This window comes from Peromyscus leucopus, chromosome 8b (genome assembly GCF_004664715.2).
Source record: "Peromyscus leucopus breed LL Stock chromosome 8b, UCI_PerLeu_2.1, whole genome shotgun sequence".
Classification (NCBI taxonomy): Eukaryota; Metazoa; Chordata; class Mammalia; order Rodentia; family Cricetidae; genus Peromyscus; species Peromyscus leucopus.
The window spans coordinates 61,489,830-61,506,798 of record NC_051086.1 but is presented as its reverse complement, the minus strand read 5'-3'; the positions used below and the strand labels follow the sequence as shown (position 1 = coordinate 61,506,798).

Sequence of the window (16,969 nt, the reverse complement as noted above, 5' to 3'; positions counted from 1 at the left end):
TCTAGGACCGCGGGGCCGCGGCTCCGCCCCCTCTTCCGGCGGGCGGGGTTGCGGACCCGGGCCGCTCGCGGCCGCCAGTCGGCGCCGCCCGCAGCCGGGGAAACGCGGCCGGAGCGAGGCGCGGGCTGTGGGGCCGCCGCGTGCCCGGCCCCGCTCGCCCGTGCCCGCCGCCAGCCCGCCATGCCCGGCTTCGACTACAAGTTCCTGGAGAAGCCCAAGCGGCGGCTGCTGTGCCCGCTGTGCGGGAAGCCCATGCGCGAGCCCGTGCAGGTGTCCACTTGCGGCCACCGCTTCTGCGACACCTGCCTGCAGGAGTTCCTCAGGTGCGACCCGGGGGCGGTGGGCCTCGGCCGGCGGGGCGGGGCGGGGTACGGGGGGGGAGGTGAGGGCACTGCATGGCGAAAGGCTCGGGGCCGGAGACACGTCGGGTCTTTGTCTGCGCGGCCGCCCGGTGACCTCAGGAGCGCCCACCATGATGTCAAGGGGCGGCGGTGACGTCAGGGCTCCGGGGAGGACCCCACGTACCCAGGCGTCAGGTCGCCCGGGTGCTACCTGCCCAGCTGCAGGTGGGGAAGCCGTCCCTCCCCGAGCCGTGGCGGAGGGAAAGACGCCCTTCCCGATCCGTGGCCGGCCCTTCCCCCCCACCCCCAACCTGAGCCCGAGCGGCCGCAGCCTTGAACTTTGAATCCTTCGGGGAAGGGAAGGAAGGACAAAGCCTCTCCCGCGCGGCACTGCCAGCCCTGCCTCTGGAGTTTTCCCCTCCGTCCATCCTCCTCTTGTTCTCTCCGACGCTGAGAAAGCGGCCGCTATTGTTCCCCCATTTCACAGAGATGGAGAGGAAGGCTACGATTTGCCCAGGGTCGCACGGTTACGATCTTAGCGGGGCATCCAGCCCGGGCTGCGTGTGGTCACGCGGAGAGGCTGGACTGGGAACCCTCCCTGGGGGTCTTGAGGGTGACGGATGGTCGGGTACACTGGCCAAAGGGGAATTGTCCCCGGGTGGGTACTTAGTGTCCCTTGCCGCCTCAGGCACCCGTCACACTTCTGGGCACCCTGGGGGCTGCGGTGTGGGAGGGGAGATCAGGGAGCCCCGACGCCTGTGGAGGTCGTGCCCTAGAGCTCACGGAAGGTCAGGGCGGCCGCGGTCCGAAGGGTACTGTCAGGGAGATCGGTGTGAGATCTGTGCCTCAGTGTCCCATCCCACGGCCCTCCGGAGAGCCTGGCTGGCGGAAATCTCAGCAGGCCCTTTGTTTTTTTTTTTTGTTCCTAGCAGCCGCGGGCTCCGGCTCTCACATATGCTCCTGCTCAAGCTGCTGTGCGGCCCCCTCCTCCCTGCTCGCCTCCCTCCTCCCTCTGGCCCTCCTCCCTCCAATGTACACACTTAACTCCTCTACAGACACACGGGCCCATTGTCTCCTCCGCTCCCTTCCCGGCCCTCTGGTTTCCAGATGAGGCCAGCGGAGCCAGCCCCCTCCTCCGGCTGACCCACCCTTACTGCCTCGGGGAAAGAGCCAGAAGGGGGCTGTCAGGCCCCGTTCCCTCCTTCACCTCCTTCTCAGGCCCCTCGAGGCTGCTTCTGCCCCTCCTCCTCCTCCTCCCGGAAATCCCCTCTTCCTCTCCCACTGCCCCCTCCCCCCATCCTGTCTTCTCCCCTGGGCTTGGGCCTCCACTGCTCAGCCAGGAGCTGCCTCTGCCTCCTCCCCTCCCCCATCGATCGAGTGTTCCGTGGCCTCTGGAGGTGGTTGAGCAGGCTCTACCCCCCCTCCTCCACTATCACCCCTACCCTACAAGTTAGCTTGTCCATAGCCTTGGCCAAACCTTTGTCCTGGCTGGGCCCCAAGCTGCAGGGTAAGCCTCTGCCTGATGAAGCCTAGGGACTTGCCTTAGTCCCCTTGCCTCCAAAACCACTGGGTCAGCACATTCCTGAAGCAGCCAAGTGGACCCCCTCCCCCGTGGTCCAGGCCTCTCCCCCCCACTCCTGCCGAGGCTATTACTCAGGCTGAGCCAGAAAGGCTACTTGCCCAGTGGGTGCAGGCATACCTGCTTGGTGCCTGAGCATGTATTGTTCTTTGCATCCAGGACATGGCCACTAGTAGCCGGGCCAAGAGGAGGTCTTAGGAAGTGGACTGGGCACCTGGGGTATGGACTGCCCAGGCTCTGGAAGGTGCTTTCACAAAGGGCTGCCATGTAGCCTCTGCTCCTTCCGCCTTGAGGCCTGCCTGCCTCCCGCCTACCTGACTCAGATCTGCCAGGAATGCCATGCCTAGGGGCCTCTGTCCTGCCGGGTGAGCCCTTGTCTTGCCTGGGCCGTGACAGTCGTGTGTGACAGGTCTTGTTGGGGTCAGCCAGGGCATACTGGCAGGAAGAAGCATGCTGCCAGGCTCTGCGGGTGGGAATATCTGGGTGGAGACTGGGAAGGAGGGGGACAGGAGAGCTGGCAGGGGCTGGGGTCCCCAAGTTTCAGAAGCCTTGCCCGTGGTGGAGCCCCTCTGAGCTGCGGACTTGCCACAGACGTCCCCGGTGCTGCCTCCCGAGGAGCCTGGGTTTCTAACCCTTCCCAGAGGCGGGTGATGAGGGCCGGGTGCGAGTGACCACGGGGAGCTCCAAAGGCGCTGCTTTTCCTTCCCACCTCTTTAGGAGACACACCCTCGGAGAGGAGGGATAGCACAAAGTGGCCTCGAGATGACCTTTGCCCTGGTTCTTGGCCTGGCACAGTCCTGGAGGCTGGGTAGTCCTGGCACTTCATCCAAGCCCATCTTGTATACCCTCCTGTCAGCTTTCAGAATAGCCAATGAAAACCATTTTGGGAGAAGGGGGTGGCAGGCTGCCTGTTTCTTTCAAGTCCAGCTGCTGTCCTGGGGGGAGGGGATGCCAGCTGCCACCTGTTGGGTCAGTGCTGCCCAAGACAGCTGTCTGTCTGCACTGGACCTGGAATACCCTTTGCAGGCTGTCTAGCACCCTTGAAAAGTGGGTTCCTAATGACCTCTGCTTTCCCTTTTTCTCAGCTACGGCTGGCTAGGAAGGGGCCTGGCAAGGGAGGGTGGCTACCCTGGTTGAGGGAGTGAGGCCCAGGGTTTGAGCCTTGACCCTGCCTTCTCCCCTTCAGTGAAGGAGTTTTCAAATGCCCCGAGGACCAGCTTCCTCTGGACTATGCCAAGGTGAGTACACACTGCTAGGTTGGAAGCCTGGGTACATAGGTAGACTGTCGCCCTTGGTGGAGGCTGGAGCTGTTGGCAGCCCGCAGGCACAGGGCCAGTGTCAACCCCAAGCCTCAGGATCTCGAGCCCCCACAAAGGTAGCCTGTTCTCTCCACCAGGCCCGTTTGCAAACGAAGGCTGTGTCTGCCCTGGGGGGCAGGCACAATGCCCAGCCTGTAGGGGTGCACAGAGCTGCTCTGTGCCCGTAAGAAATGCTCCCTCCTCTTCCTGTGGCAAGTTAGACCTGTGGCCGGGGGCCAGGACCCCTCCACTAAGAGGAAGGAAGCGGGGGGAGGGGGATGGTAGCCTGTGACTGAGCAGGCTGATGTGATGGGGTGTCCCCTTGAAGGGAGCATGTTCCTGAAGTGCAGGCATTTTGGGGACCCTAGGTTCCAAGTCAGAGTCGATACTACCTATTGTATCCTTCATCCTAGGGCACAGAGATAAATAATCTGAGAGCTCGGGTTATTACTGGCCTATAGACACAGCCAGCTCGGTTGAGAGTCGGGGTGAATGTGACTGCAACAGGCTCTGATCCTTGCTGATCCCCCCATTCGCTGTCCACAGATCTACCCCGACCCAGAGCTGGAGGTCCAGGTGTTAGGCTTGCCTATCCGCTGCATCCACAGTGAGGAGGGTTGCCGCTGGACTGGGCCGCTCCGCCATCTACAGGTGAGGCCCTGGGGTGGGGAGCCGGGCTGACTAGCCCTCACGCGGCCGGCGGTGGGTGCTGACCGAGTCTCCCCCACCAGGGACACTTGAACACCTGCAGCTTCAATGTGGTCCCCTGCCCCAATCGCTGCCCGGCCAAGCTGAGCCGGCGCGATCTGCCTGCCCACCTGCAGCACGACTGTCCCAAGCGCCGCCTCAAGTGTGAATTCTGTGGCTGTGACTTCAGCGGGGAGGCCTACGAGGTAGGTGGGTCCGGGCTGAAGGGGGGAGGGGAGGGCGAGGTACCTGGAAGCTCCGGCATCCCTTAACTCGGGCCCTGTGCTGTCTTTAGGGTCACGAGGGCATGTGCCCCCAAGAGAGCGTCTACTGTGAGAACAAGTGCGGTGCCCGCATGATGCGGCGACTGCTGGCCCAGCACGCCACCTCCGAGTGCCCCAAGCGCACCCAGCCTTGTGCCTACTGCACCAAGGAGTTTGTTTTTGACACCATCCAGGTGAGGCCCTTCCTGACCTGTCCGCTGTGGGACTGGGTAACGAGGACTCGGGGTACTGACCACGGCATGTCTCTCTCTCTCTCTCTCTCTCTCTCTCTGGTCCCAGAGCCATCAGTACCAGTGCCCACGGCTGCCTGTCGCCTGCCCCAACCAGTGTGGTGTGGGCACCGTGGCTCGGGAGGACCTGCCCAGCCACCTGAAGGACAGCTGCAGCACTGCCTTGGTGCTCTGCCCTTTCAAAGAGTCTGGCTGCAAGCACAGGGTGAGATGCCCCTTTCTCGGCCCCTTTTAGCCCTTGACATCCTAGCAGGGGATCAGTTTGCTGGCACAGCGGAGGCCCCTCGTGGGTCCCCCGGCCAACTGCTTCCTCCCCACACCCTCTGCCGTGGTCCTGTGTGTGGAACTGGGTGCCTGCTACCCCTGTCTGCAGCTTCTCTCCCCTGGACCGTCCTCTTTTGGTAACTTTTTCCTTCCCCCGTGGCCTTGGGTTTTGCCAACAGTGCCCTAAGCTGGCGATGGCACGTCACGTGGAGGAGAGTGTCAAGCCACACCTGGCTATGATGTGTGCCCTGGTGAGCCGGCAGCGGCAGGAGCTGCAGGAGCTGCGGAGGGAGCTGGAGGAGCTCTCCATAGGCAGCGATGGCGTGCTCATCTGGAAGATCGGCAGCTACGGGCGGCGCCTCCAAGAGGCCAAGGCCAAGCCTAACCTGGAGTGCTTCAGCCCGGCCTTCTACACGCACAAGTATGGCTACAAGCTGCAGGTGTCCGCGTTCCTCAACGGCAACGGCAGTGGCGAGGGCACCCACCTCTCCATCTACATCCGCGTGTTGCCAGGTGCCTTTGACAATCTCCTCGAGTGGCCCTTTGCCCGTCGGGTCACCTTCTCCCTGCTGGATCAGAGCGACCCGGGTCTGGCCAAGCCACAGCATGTCACGGAGACCTTCCACCCTGATCCAAACTGGAAGAACTTCCAAAAGCCCGGCACTTGGCGAGGCTCCCTGGACGAGAGCTCTCTGGGCTTTGGCTACCCCAAGTTCATCTCCCACCAGGACATTCGAAAGCGAAATTACGTGCGGGATGATGCGGTCTTCATCCGTGCCTCCGTCGAACTGCCTCGGAAGATCCTCAGCTGATGGTAGAGCCTTCTGCGCTTAACCGGCCGGAAGGGAGGTGGGACAGTACCTCAGCCGCTGGCTGAGACTGGAGAGGGGGCCGGACCCCCTTTCAGCTTCTCTTGCCTAGGTTGTCAGCCCCCCACCCTCTCCCCACGCCACCACCACCACCCCACCCCTCAGGTGCCTCCAATTGGTGCTTCAGCCCTGGCCCCTGGGGGGAGCAGGTCTCGGGGTTATCAAGGGCTGGAAACAAGTGATCCCAGGGCCTGTCTCCCCTCCTGGGCAGGGCAGACATGCCTTGGTGCCAGCCACATTCTACCTGGACTGAGGTGCCTGCTCAGGTGCTATGTCCCAAGAGCCATAGTGGGGGTGGGGGTATTGGAAACGGGAGGGTAGCTCTAAGAATCTGCCTTGAGATTAATCTCTCTCCATTTACCCAGTGTTGCCCTCTCTGGTTATTTATTTCTTTAGTGCCAGGAGGGCCCAGCAGGGGAACTCTGATTTTTAATAAATCCTGAATTGTATTTATTAACTTGATTCCAGCCTGTCTCCTCCCACTTGGTTAGTAGGGTTCTGGGAGGCTGGGCCCAACAGAAGGAAAGGGATGAGCTGCTCGCAGCCGGACCGCTCTCTGGTGGACAATATGGGAACTGCAGCAAGCTTTGTGTGCCCTCTGGTGGTTCGATGGATAAGTGCAGGGACCGCTTTCATAAGGCTGGCGTTTCTAGTTCCTACCTCACCAAAGACAAGTTCTCTGCCTAGGCAGGTGTTTATCAATAATTACCATGTGTGTATACATGTGCGGGACAAAGGTCCATGTCCGGTGTCCTCCTCAGTTACTCTCGACCATTTTGAGTCAGGATCAAAACTCCTGGAGCTCACTGATTCCACACTAGTCGGCCTAGTCAGCCAATGTGCTCCGAAGATCTTGCCTTGACTGACCCTGCACTAGGGTGTTATAGGTGTGAGTTGTTGTGTAGTTTTTGTTTTTTGTTGTACACAGGTGAGGGAATCCAAACTCAAGTCCTTGTGCTTGTATAAGTACTTCCACCAAGACAGTCATTGGGGGGAGGTCGGTTTTTCGAGATAGGGTTTCTCTGTGTAGTTTGGTGCCTGTCCTAGATCTCGCTCTGTAGACCAGGCTGGCCCGGAACTCACAGAGATGCGCCTGGCTCTGCCTCCCAGGCACTGGGATTAAAGGTGTGCACCACCGCCGCCGCCCACCTTTCTCCTGTGTGGTCCCAGGTGTCTGGAAGTCACTGTAGATCAGGCTGGCCTGGAACTCAAGAGACCCTCTGCCTTCTGAATGCTGGGATTAAGAGCACGCATCACCCCTGGCCGGCTTCCTGGGGCCTTTCTTGTGCTTCTACCATTAGAGTAAATGGCCTCCGTGAAGAGTTCACGAGGCCGAGTGTGCCTGGCATAGTAAGGACTTAATGTCAGTCTGTACTCAGGTGTGCAAAGCACTTGGATTTTCTCACCGTGATCTCATTTGCCTTCTGCACAGTTCTGAATGGTTGTCTCTGACTATACACACTTCAGTAAACTAAACGGAAGCGAACTGACTCCTTCAGCTAGTTTGGGGCAGGGCCTGGAATTGTGTGTTTTGTTTTCCCCTGGTGCATGCCACAAACTGCCCAGCTACATGTCCCCCCTTGAATTCACGACTAGGATTCTGTAGACATACAGCTCAATTTGGGCAATAAATTTGGGCTTGCTTTTGGCAAGTTACTTGGCTCTGTGGGGCTAAAACCCTTAATGGTAAGATGACTTTTGCTCTGCTGCTGGTCTTGGAATGTGATCTTGACAGGAGCCAACTCACATTAAGTGCCTTACTAGCACCGAGACTGGTAGGGAAATGTAAGGGGCTGTTCCACAGAGGGAAGCTAAGAGAGAGGACAGAGCTGGCTGCTCCGCTAGCCTCCGATTTTCACTCTATTTACTCATCTAGGGGCCATGGGACCTTAGCTGAGAAAGCCAAAATGGTCCCTGATCATACAACCAGCTTGCTAGACAGTCACCTGGAGACGAGAGAAAACCTTGGCCTTTAGCAGACACGTGGGTCAAACTACTGTTTAGCATTCCAGAAGCTGGACAGCTTGGATTGAAGCGGGCCTTCCTTTGCTGACAGACAGCTGCGTGACTGGAAGCTGGAACAGTGCAATTGACGCACCGCCTGGCGGGCCTGTCCTGCGTCCCAACTGTGGTCCTAGCCTTGCGGAATTCGGGCGAGGGTCTACCGCAGAGCGTGAAGTGGTGGACTCCCTGGGCGCCAGCCTAACGCGTTAGCTCTTAGGCAGTGGGCAGACTGGCATGCTTTGCAGAGTAGCTGCCCAGACACACAGGAGGGAGGCAGAGCGCGTTAACAGGAAGGGCATGTCATCTGAAGGGCACTCTGGAGTCCAGTGTTTCCCCACCTGCTGACCAGCTTTCCTATCTCCTCCCCCTACAACCAAACTGGGCAAAGCCCCAACAGTAAAAACCAAGCAGGTAACTGAAACCTCCCCACCCCCATTCCCATCAAAGGACTCTAACACGCCACTTGGGAGCAGTGTAAATCACGAGGGTGAGGCGGCTTCCTTGTTTTGGATTCCAGAACTCTCACCTCCGTCACAAGAAATAAAGTGGAGGAAGGTGTGTAGTTTGCTGGAGGCTTTATGGCCAACAGATGCCCGAAAAACTTCTTAGGACTGAAGGTCCTTGGACTGAAAGGATGGCAGCGCTCTCTGGCTGGACCCCACCTGGGGCCCGACTGAGCGGCCTGTGTGCACAGCCTACAGCCTGTAGCCTGGGATTGAGTCTGGGGTGAGCTGGGGAGGGTTTCTGAGGGACGAATAGGACACGCTATTCCTCTTTTACTCAGGGAAACATTACAGACTGTCCTCAAGACAAACCACCTCAGGCATTCACCACATTACATGAATAGGACAAGGTCAAGAGGAGGTTTTTTGTTTTACTGGTTTATAATTAAAAAACAAAACAAAAAAACCCCACCATGCCCACAGGTGAGGTCAGGTGGAGAACAAGGACGAGTGAGTGGAATGGGGGCTCCTGGCATCCCTTGGGGTGGCATGGGAGTGTGAAGATGAGGCCCTGGCTTGGACCCTTATTGCTGGTTGGGTGGGGCGGGGGACAGTCGGGTTGAACTAGGAAACGTCTTACACCCAAGTTGAAGGCAGTCATTTGTAGGTAAGGGGATCACAGTACGTCTTCCATGCAGACTAGAGGTGGGAGTGAGGTGTGAAAGCCCCCAAGTTAGTGTCTGGTCCAGTTTCCCGCAGTGGCAGCCCACTCTCGGGAGGATTGGGGAAGGGCGTAACAACAAGAATATCAGATCGGAGGTCAGGCAAGAGGTCACAGGAGATAGTGGAGCTCATTAAATACGACTCAGAAAATCGGCTAATGGAGGGGCTTTGGGTGAGGAGCTGGCCAACACCTTGAAGGAGGCTGCACCAGAGGCTGAGGGCTTGGATACAGGGCAGTAATACCAGTGTTCACAGACGGCAGGAAAACAATAAGTTAGGACTTCATGTTGCTATCATTTGGCATAACACACTCAGGCATTTTTTTCCTTTTTTTTTTTTTTCTTCCTTTTAAATATAAGGCAACTTGCCAACACATAATTTAAAAACTGGTCTTCAGTCACATCGCTTCAGTTCACTACAGAATGTCTGGCTAAGAAACAGTGAGAATAAACCCAAAACCTTCAGTTATCAGCTCACATTCCCCAAAGACAAGAGGGAAGGCAAGGGCTTATTATTATTCTTCTTAAAGCCCTGCTGTGCGACAGAAGACAGGTGCAAAAGCTTACAACAAAACAATCTAGAGTTACAGAGATGCGTTGAGTGTCTAGACAACTAATTGTCACTTGGGAATGAGACACACTGGTCCTGGAAGGTGGGAGATGCTCTAAGAACGGGCAAGGGGCAAGAGGGGCTGTTTCCAATGTTCGCCCCTCCGCAGCAGTCAGAACCATGCTCATTTGGTAGAGGAAGAATTCAAAGAGCTTAAGGCGTTGTGTTTTTCCTTTTGTTCTTCATTAAACTGAAGGGCTGCAAAATGTGAGGGTGAATGTACCTGTGGGGCCGCTCACACAAAACGCTCCTCAAACCCACACATTCAGACAGAAACATGACACTTAAAACTTACAGTGTGGACCAATAACTCCTAGCCAGTGTAGAGAACCAAATGCAGTTTAACTTTTTTTTTTAAACTTTTTTGGTGTTTTTAATTCCAAACTCTAATGTGATCATCCTTTACCTATAACTAATTCTTCAAGTAAGGTAGTTTTTTCTTTTTTTTTTTTTTCTTTTTTTCTTAAGGGGGAGGGGAGGCAGGGATGAGGACAGTCGTTTGGAGAGAGGCAACAGTGACAGGAGGTCTTGGGAATGCCAGACGGCCACTGCATTTCTCTGGAAGGGGGGTCAAGAACCAAGATGCAACACAAAGGTTTCCTCTCGGAGTCTCAGAACTTTGTCAAGGAGAAGCGCAGCGGCTTGGGAGCAACGTCAATGCAGAACCAAGCCTTGAGGAATGGGAGCAGCTGAGAAAGATGGAAACTCTGTTTATTCTGATTTGACATCTTTGGGGGAATAAAGAATTAGCTTCCAGAGCACTTAGAAAGTCTGGCTTCTTAGTCCCAGACAGAGAAGTCGAACTTAAGGCTCCAGGCCACTGCTCTCAGCCATCCTCAGCCTCAGCAAGACGGCAAGAGTAACAAATGGTCAAGGTGGAGACGGACTGATAGGCAGGCGGCTGAGAGGACAGGTTTGTGTCTAACAGAAAGCCAAGAGTTGTTTGAGGGGAGGATAAAGGAATTTCTTCTGCCCCCAAATAGACCCCGCCAAGTTCCCTTCCTTAGGTATTTAAGGATGATCACACTGGAGCAGTGAAACTTTGAAACTATCCAGTTACTTAAAAGTCAGACTAAACCTAGAAGGGCCATGTATGACGTGTTGCCTGAGGAGGACGTCACGGCTCCCTATCTATACCCTGGGTGCTGAATATGAAGACTTCGACTATCTGTGGGATCAGGGGCTCGGGTGCCAGGGGCTCGGTGGGCCTTACTCAACATGGCCAGGCTCTGGTCTCGGAAGCAGGCCTGCTGGAAATCCCCACTCAGGTAATCCACCGTTTGCATCAGGCTGTTCTGGCTCGCCACTGGCCCACCCCCAGCTCCCGCTCGGTAGTGGGCCCCAGGAGCTGCCGCACAGTCGAGGGGTGCACCTGTGGGCTGCCCACCATGGAACGGCATGGCGAGGTCCTGAGACCCCGAGCTGTCGCTGTTGGGAGTTGGTAGGATGTTGTTCCACAGGGGCTGGAAGTAGTGACCGTTGGGATAGGCCAGCGGGGCTGGTAGGCCATTGACAGGTGGGGATGGGGTCGGCTTCTCCAGGGAAGGCTTCAGATGGAAGGACTGTGCAAGGCAGAGTTCCTGTGGGTAGGCAGGGGCCTTGCCCACAAAACCAGGCCCCGCCAACTCACGTCCTGCTGTATGTTTGCCCGTCAGGCCAGGGGCTGGTGTCCCACCAGCTTCACTGCACATCTGTTGTAGGTGGGCCAGCTGGTGCTGGTTCCAGGTAACTGGCTTGAGGTCGCTAGGGTAGCCAGTGGGGGCTCGAGAGATGCCTGTGGGCAGGTTGACAGGGCCTGCGGCAGGCAGTGCGGCTGTGGCCGCGTGGGTGTGCTCCATGGGATTGACCACACATGAAGGCATTGGTGTGGGGACGCTGTGGGTCGACACCCGGGTGCTTGCATTGATGAGCAGACTGCGACTAATGGGGCTGGGATTGGCGATCTGGCCCTCACACACTGAGGTAGTGCTGATGCCTGCCCTCGTCTGGCAAAACTGGTTGATCTGATGCACGATGCTGCTCAGGTCCGGGGGCTGGCTGTGTTGCAGGGTGGCCGCCATCGAAAGGGGGATAGTTGAGGTAGACACGGTCACATTCGGGGGCGCATCTGAGTCTGGCATCTTCCGGCCTCCATGCAGCAATGGATTAGGGGGGTGCTGGAGACCCTGGTGAGTCAGGGCCTGCGGGTGGACCAAGCCCTGGGTTTGGGCCATCGGCTGCGGGTGGCCCAGGCCCTGAGGCTGCTGGAGGCTCTGAGGGTGAGACAGTGCCTGTGGTGGTGGTGGTATACCCTGAGGGTGTTGCAGTGTCTGGGGAGGGGCGTGGGCCAGGGTCTGTGCGTGCTGCAGGGCCTGCTGGCGGGCCAGAGCCTGGGCCTGGGGGTGGGCTAAAGTGCTGGGTGCCACAGTAGCATAGGGTGCCACTGGGGGGTTCATGATGGCCTCGGGGAGTAGCCGGGCTCGGGTGCCGTCAAAGTCCTTGAGTATGCTTTTGGCTGGCACTTTGACAATGGCAAGCAGACCTGCCTTGGTGGCGGCCTGAGTCGGGTAGGGGCTGTAGCGCTGGGCTGATGTGTCGAGGCCGTTCACAGTACGACGAACGTGTTTCCGCTGGGGAACCTTCACACTGTTGGGGAAGATTTTTATAGTCAGTGGGTTGTTTGCGACCTTCTTAGCATACGCGTCCAATTCGGCTGGGGTAGGATAGTGAGCAGCTCTCATTTTCTGTGGAGTGTCCCCTAGAGAGAGAGGGAGAGAGAGGGAGAGAGAGGGAAGGAGAGCAGAGAGGAGGGAGCTCATCAGTGCCAAGCCAACCAGCCTTTCTAGAATCCCGTCGAAGCAGTGGGAGGAGGAGGAGGAGGTTGTCATCTGTAGCCTTCACTCTAGATCCAGCCACAGTTCCCACAGTCACAAGCACAGCTGAAACTCACTAGGTAAATACAGTAGGCCAGGCCAGGCACTAAGGGACAGGCTATCTCAATGACCCTCACTACTACTACTACTACGGGAGACAGGTGTGCTGGGAGCCTCTTTTATAGGTCTTTAAAGGAAAAAGCAACTTTCTAAGACTCCAGCTTGGCAATCCAGAGCCCAGCCAGTTCTCACAGCCATCACCAAGAGTTCTTCAGTAGGTGGGGCTCCAAGTTCCTACCCGCTGCGATGGCACACACAGGGTTAAAAGCTTTAAGCAGAACTGCCTGTCAGCGCCCTCCTCAGGCAGTCATGACACTGGTAAAGGGGGACATACTTAGTCCCCCCCCCACTTTGGTCTTGTGGCCATCGAAGCAGCTGGGGCGCCATGCCCAGGGGTGGACAGGCCCATCTGGCACAGAGAACAAGACACTTTTTCAGGAAAAGAGGAGGAAGCTGCCAAGGTCTCCCACTCACAAGTTCACTATTGTTTACAGTTTACTTGGTGTCTGACTGGTTGAAGATCCAAAGGTTTTATTTATTGCTGTGTGGCAGGAGGAGGCTTATAAATGACCGAGCAGCAGGGAGGGCTGAGGAGAAAAGATTCAGACCATCTCCACGTCCTCAGTGCCAAAACAGTCTGTATGGGATCCAGTCTGTCACTCTCCGACAAGAAAGAGGTGAAACTTGCCTTCCTTTGGAGACTGCAGGAATACCCACGCAGTGTGCCTCATCAATGTTTAACAGTCTCCTTGTTCTCATCTCCGGGGGCCTCCCATCAAGGGACCCCAGCGGATGCTGGGTTTCCAATTCAAAAAGAAAAATTTCCCACAAGAGCTCTTAAAAGTATGCCAGGCTCCCTCCTACAAGGATCTCTGCTGTTTTCTTCTCAGAAAGGGGGTCTACTCTGAGCATACACAGAAAGTACATAACTAATACTTGCTGAATGAGTAACTGTACACACTGCCCAAAGCAGAAGGGAAATGGCTTGGCACAGAGCCTGGGCTCAGCTGGCCGACTCCCTCCCTGCTTCCTCTCTTGGCAGAAAGTAGCCAGGAAAGACCAAGAGCTAATCTATTGAGTGCCCAGCTGGTAGCTTTGGTTGGCCTTGGCCCAAAGGAGACTCCATTCAGAGTCATGTCACTGGGCATCAACTGGAGCAGAAGCAGATTTAGGGGAGCATATTAGAAGAACTGGGTAGAAACTGCTGTTTCCTGAAGCAGGGAAAGAAAAAGTTCAAGACGAGGAGAAATGAGCGTGTGGTTCCATGTTCACATCAGCACCCCAGAGCTTGAGATATAGCTAGTCTCAACTACGTCTTCATTTTATCAGCCTCTAATACTGCCCAATGAACCTCAACACCAACAGCCCTATGAACTCATTTAGGAAAAAAAAGCTCAGAAACCCCTTGAACAAACACCACTTCAAAAGCCGCCCGAACCATACATTTGGCTATTGCTGATGTTAGCAGCAGCAGCAGGGACAGAGGGTCAGCTCTACAGCATCCCTGGCAGTGGCCTGAAGAATTCCCTTTCTCCTTAAGGATCCTGGGCTTCACCAGAGAGAATTTCAGGACAAGCGAATATTGAACAGAGTTAGCAGGTTTATTAAAAGATTACAATATAGATTTTAAGCGTAAGGGTTGGGGAGGGGGAAGGCATTCAGGAAAGATAAGAAGTAGCTGAGCATAATGGGCTTTTCAAAGGCAAGTCACCCAAATCTATATTTACGATGGTAAATCACATCATTTAGAGAGTGTAATTTACTACAAGATTTAAAGGCTGAAGAACTCTGCCAGGTGTGGTGGCACACCTTTAATCCAAGCACTCAGGAGGCAGAGGCAGATGGATCTCTGAGTCCGATCCAGTCTGGTCCAGAGGGAATGAGTTCCAGTATAACCAAGGATACAGAGACACCCTATCTTGAAACCCACTCCAATCCCACCTCACCCCACCCCGCCCCACCCCCCAAAAAAAAAAAAAAGAAAAAAGAAAAGAAAAAGAAGAAAGAATCTCAGGTTTAGGCTAGCTGGGTTGTGGTGGTTCATACCTGTAATTACCAGTTGGGAGGCAGAAGTATGACCTTGAGTTCCAGGCTAGCCTGGGCTGCAGGGTGAGATCTCGAGTTAAAAACCAACCAACCAACCAACCAATCCTGGCAGGCCCGAGTACTCATCAGGCTGCTACGGACAGGAGGGCTTTGCCGCCAACTCCTAGCACAGCGCCTTACCTAGAAGACAGAGCACGTCTGGGGAGTGCTTAGGGCAGTATTACCTAACCAAACAACCAACTAGGACTCCGCGGAGCAACAGGCGTCCAAAGTGCTGGGTTTTATTTCGTCTAGATGGAAAATGTAGATCTACCTCTTAGTTCTTCTCTACCTAACCTCATCTCCATGCCGAGTGGCCATCTCTACTTGAAATCCAAGTAAAGGCCTGGTGTGGGAAGTGGCTTGTTGAGGAAGTTCTCTGTTCAAAGTGAGCTTTTCCTAGCCCGACAAGAAGACAGGCTGAAGTATGTTTCTATTGATGCTGACGGTGGAAAGACAGTTGAATTAGAAGAAAAATGAACACAGAGAGGGAGGCTGCAGCCTGAGAGCTTCTGCTGAGGAAGATCTGAGTGATTAGCACACTGAGCAGAGTGTCCTCTTACTCCGGAATAAACCACCACTCACCACCACCCCCATACTAGAATGAAGCATTAAGCTTGGCCCTTACAAAAAAAAAAAAAAAAAAAAGCTCAACACCTTTTCTTCTCCTTTTCCGTCTCCTCTTTCCCTCTTTTCTGGTCTCATGCTGACCCTGACCCTTCTGCCTCTACTTCCTATACCACCATGACCAGACTTATTTTTGAAGTTTTGAACCAAGGTTCCACAAGGTCAACCAGGTTGTTCCTGAAACTTCTGATTCTCTTGCCATGGCCTCCCAAGTACTTAGATTTCAGAGGCTTGCCACCACGGCCAGCTTCCTATTTGGTCTTTGGAGACAGGATCTCACTATGTAGTTCTGCATGGACTTGAATTCATGACCTTCCTGTTTCAGCACCCTAAGGATTGGGATTTAAGTGCCATCATGCTTGGCTTTTTGTGAATTTATTTATTTATTTTTAAAGATTTATTTATTTATTATGTATACAGTATTCTGTCTGCATGTGTCCTTGGAAGCCAGAAGAGGGCACCAGATCTCATTACAAGTGGTTGTAAGCCACCATATGGTTGCTGGGAATTAAACTCAGGACCTTTGGAAGAGCAGTCGGTGCTCTTAACCACTGAGCCATCTCTCCAGCCCAATGAATTTATTTTTTTTTAAACATTTTATTTTTATTTTATGTGCACTGGTGTTTCTCCTGCATGTATGTCTGTGTGAGGATGCCAGATCCCCTGGAACCGGAGTTCCAGAGTTACACACAGTTTTGAGATGAGGTGTGGGGGCAGGGATTGAACCTGGGTCCTCTGGAAGAGCAGCCAGTGCTCTTAACCGCTAAGCCCTCTCTCCAGCCCATGACTGTATTTTTATGGTGCCCCTCCCATACATCCAGGCTCACTGGCACCTTACTTCCATAACAAACCCCTCTAACCACAGACAACAGATCTTCAGTTTGTCTAAAAAGAGAACTCTTACTTAAACAGCTGGTATGGCTATAATATGGATACAGGGCAGCTGGAGAACTGCGAGTCTGTGGCTACAAGAACAGTTTAATCTAACGTCGAACTATGGCTCCACCATTTAACAACTGAAGACTCAGTGTGATTCCTCACTTGTCAATAGAAATGAAACCTGCTTTAATGTTATAAAATTACTAATATTAAGAGACTCAAACAGGAAAAATGTGGTGTGAACATGAATCACAGCTGTTTACAGTTATTCAAGAAAAGCAGGTTTGGCAGAGCCTGCCCAGTCAGAACAAAGAACCTGATCTAGGAAGCAGCAATGCAGGACCCCTGACTTCAAGCTGCGCTGAATGTGACAGAAAGCATGGTTGTCTAGTCTAAGGGACTCTGTGTGTGTGTGTGTGTGTGTGTGTGTGTGTGTGTGTGTTGGGGTGTGGTGTTCGTAAATCCAGTTTCCTCCGGAGATCTCCTTGGTTATCCTTTTGTTTTGAGGTGTGGCAGAAACTTGGAATCCACAGGTAGAAGGCTTGGGAGTGTGATGGGAGTGAGTTCTGACCCAGCAACTGGATAGTCACGAGACACACGCAAGCTCCATGTATAAAAGAAAGCAAGGAGCAGGATTCGATGACTCACACTGTACTCTGCCCTCTAGCAGCTGAGGTAGGATGGCTACAGTGAATTCCAAGTCAGCCTGGGTTAGAGGAATGCCCTGTCTCTGAAAACTAAAGAAAAAGAAAAAGAAAAAGAAAAAGAAAAAGAAAAAAAAAAAAAGAGCAGGAAAAGTCTCCCCTGAAGAATTAGTGAATAGGGACAGTGAGGCCCAGAAGGCAAAGCTCTTACTGTGTGTGCAAGGCTGACAACCTAATTTAGATTCTAGGAACTCAGTGTGGAAGGAAAGTATTAACTCCCAAAAGTTATCCTTGAACTTCACAAGTGTACCACAGAAACATGTATGTACCTGTGCACATACCCGCTTCATAAAAAACACAAGTAGTAAAATAAAAATTTAAAAATATGTGTGTAGGGGCTGGGTAAATGACTTAGTGGTTGAAAGCACTGGCTGCTCTTCCACAGGATTGGGTCTGATTCTTAGCACCGGTATAGCTGCTCACAACACACA

The 16,969-nt window shown here is 54.4% G+C and overlaps 2 protein-coding genes across 5 annotated transcripts in view; one reads left to right on the top strand and one right to left on the bottom strand.

Annotated features, from left to right (window-relative positions):
* The first annotated feature begins 75 nt into the window (after positions 1 to 75).
* Positions 76 to 6,014, top strand: Traf4 (TNF receptor associated factor 4). Its single transcript, XM_028866865.2, has 7 exons — positions 76 to 323; positions 3,107 to 3,158; positions 3,765 to 3,869; positions 3,950 to 4,111; positions 4,201 to 4,362; positions 4,469 to 4,624; positions 4,863 to 6,014. The coding sequence occupies exons 1-7, from the start codon at positions 181 to 183 to the stop codon at positions 5,493 to 5,495; spliced, it is 1,413 nt and encodes a 470-aa protein (XP_028722698.1). The 5' UTR covers positions 76 to 180; the 3' UTR covers positions 5,496 to 6,014.
* A 3,035-nt stretch (positions 6,015 to 9,049) lies between these two features.
* Positions 9,050 to 16,969, bottom strand: part of Fam222b (family with sequence similarity 222 member B) — a 65,375-nt gene continuing 57,455 nt past the window's right edge. For 3 of the 4 annotated variants that reach the window (XM_028866861.2, XM_028866862.2, XM_037201332.1), the window contains exon 3: positions 9,050 to 12,068. In XM_028866861.2, coding sequence (XP_028722694.1) covers positions 10,459 to 12,068 — 1,610 coding nt within the window. In that variant the 3' untranslated portion in view covers positions 9,050 to 10,458. The remainder of the gene's footprint in view (positions 12,069 to 16,969) is intronic. The other variant, XM_028866864.2, reaches the window with a different exon arrangement.

Coding starts and splice junctions, on each gene's coding strand:
- Traf4 (XM_028866865.2), top strand. CDS start 181: ATGCCCGGCTTCGACTACAAGTTCCTGGAGAAGCCCAAGCGGCGGCTG. Junction 3,159..3,764: donor TTCCTCTGGACTATGCCAAG/GTGAGTACACAC, acceptor CGCTGTCCACAG/ATCTACCCCGACCCAGAGCT. Junction 4,112..4,200: donor TCAGCGGGGAGGCCTACGAG/GTAGGTGGGTCC, acceptor TGCTGTCTTTAG/GGTCACGAGGGCATGTGCCC.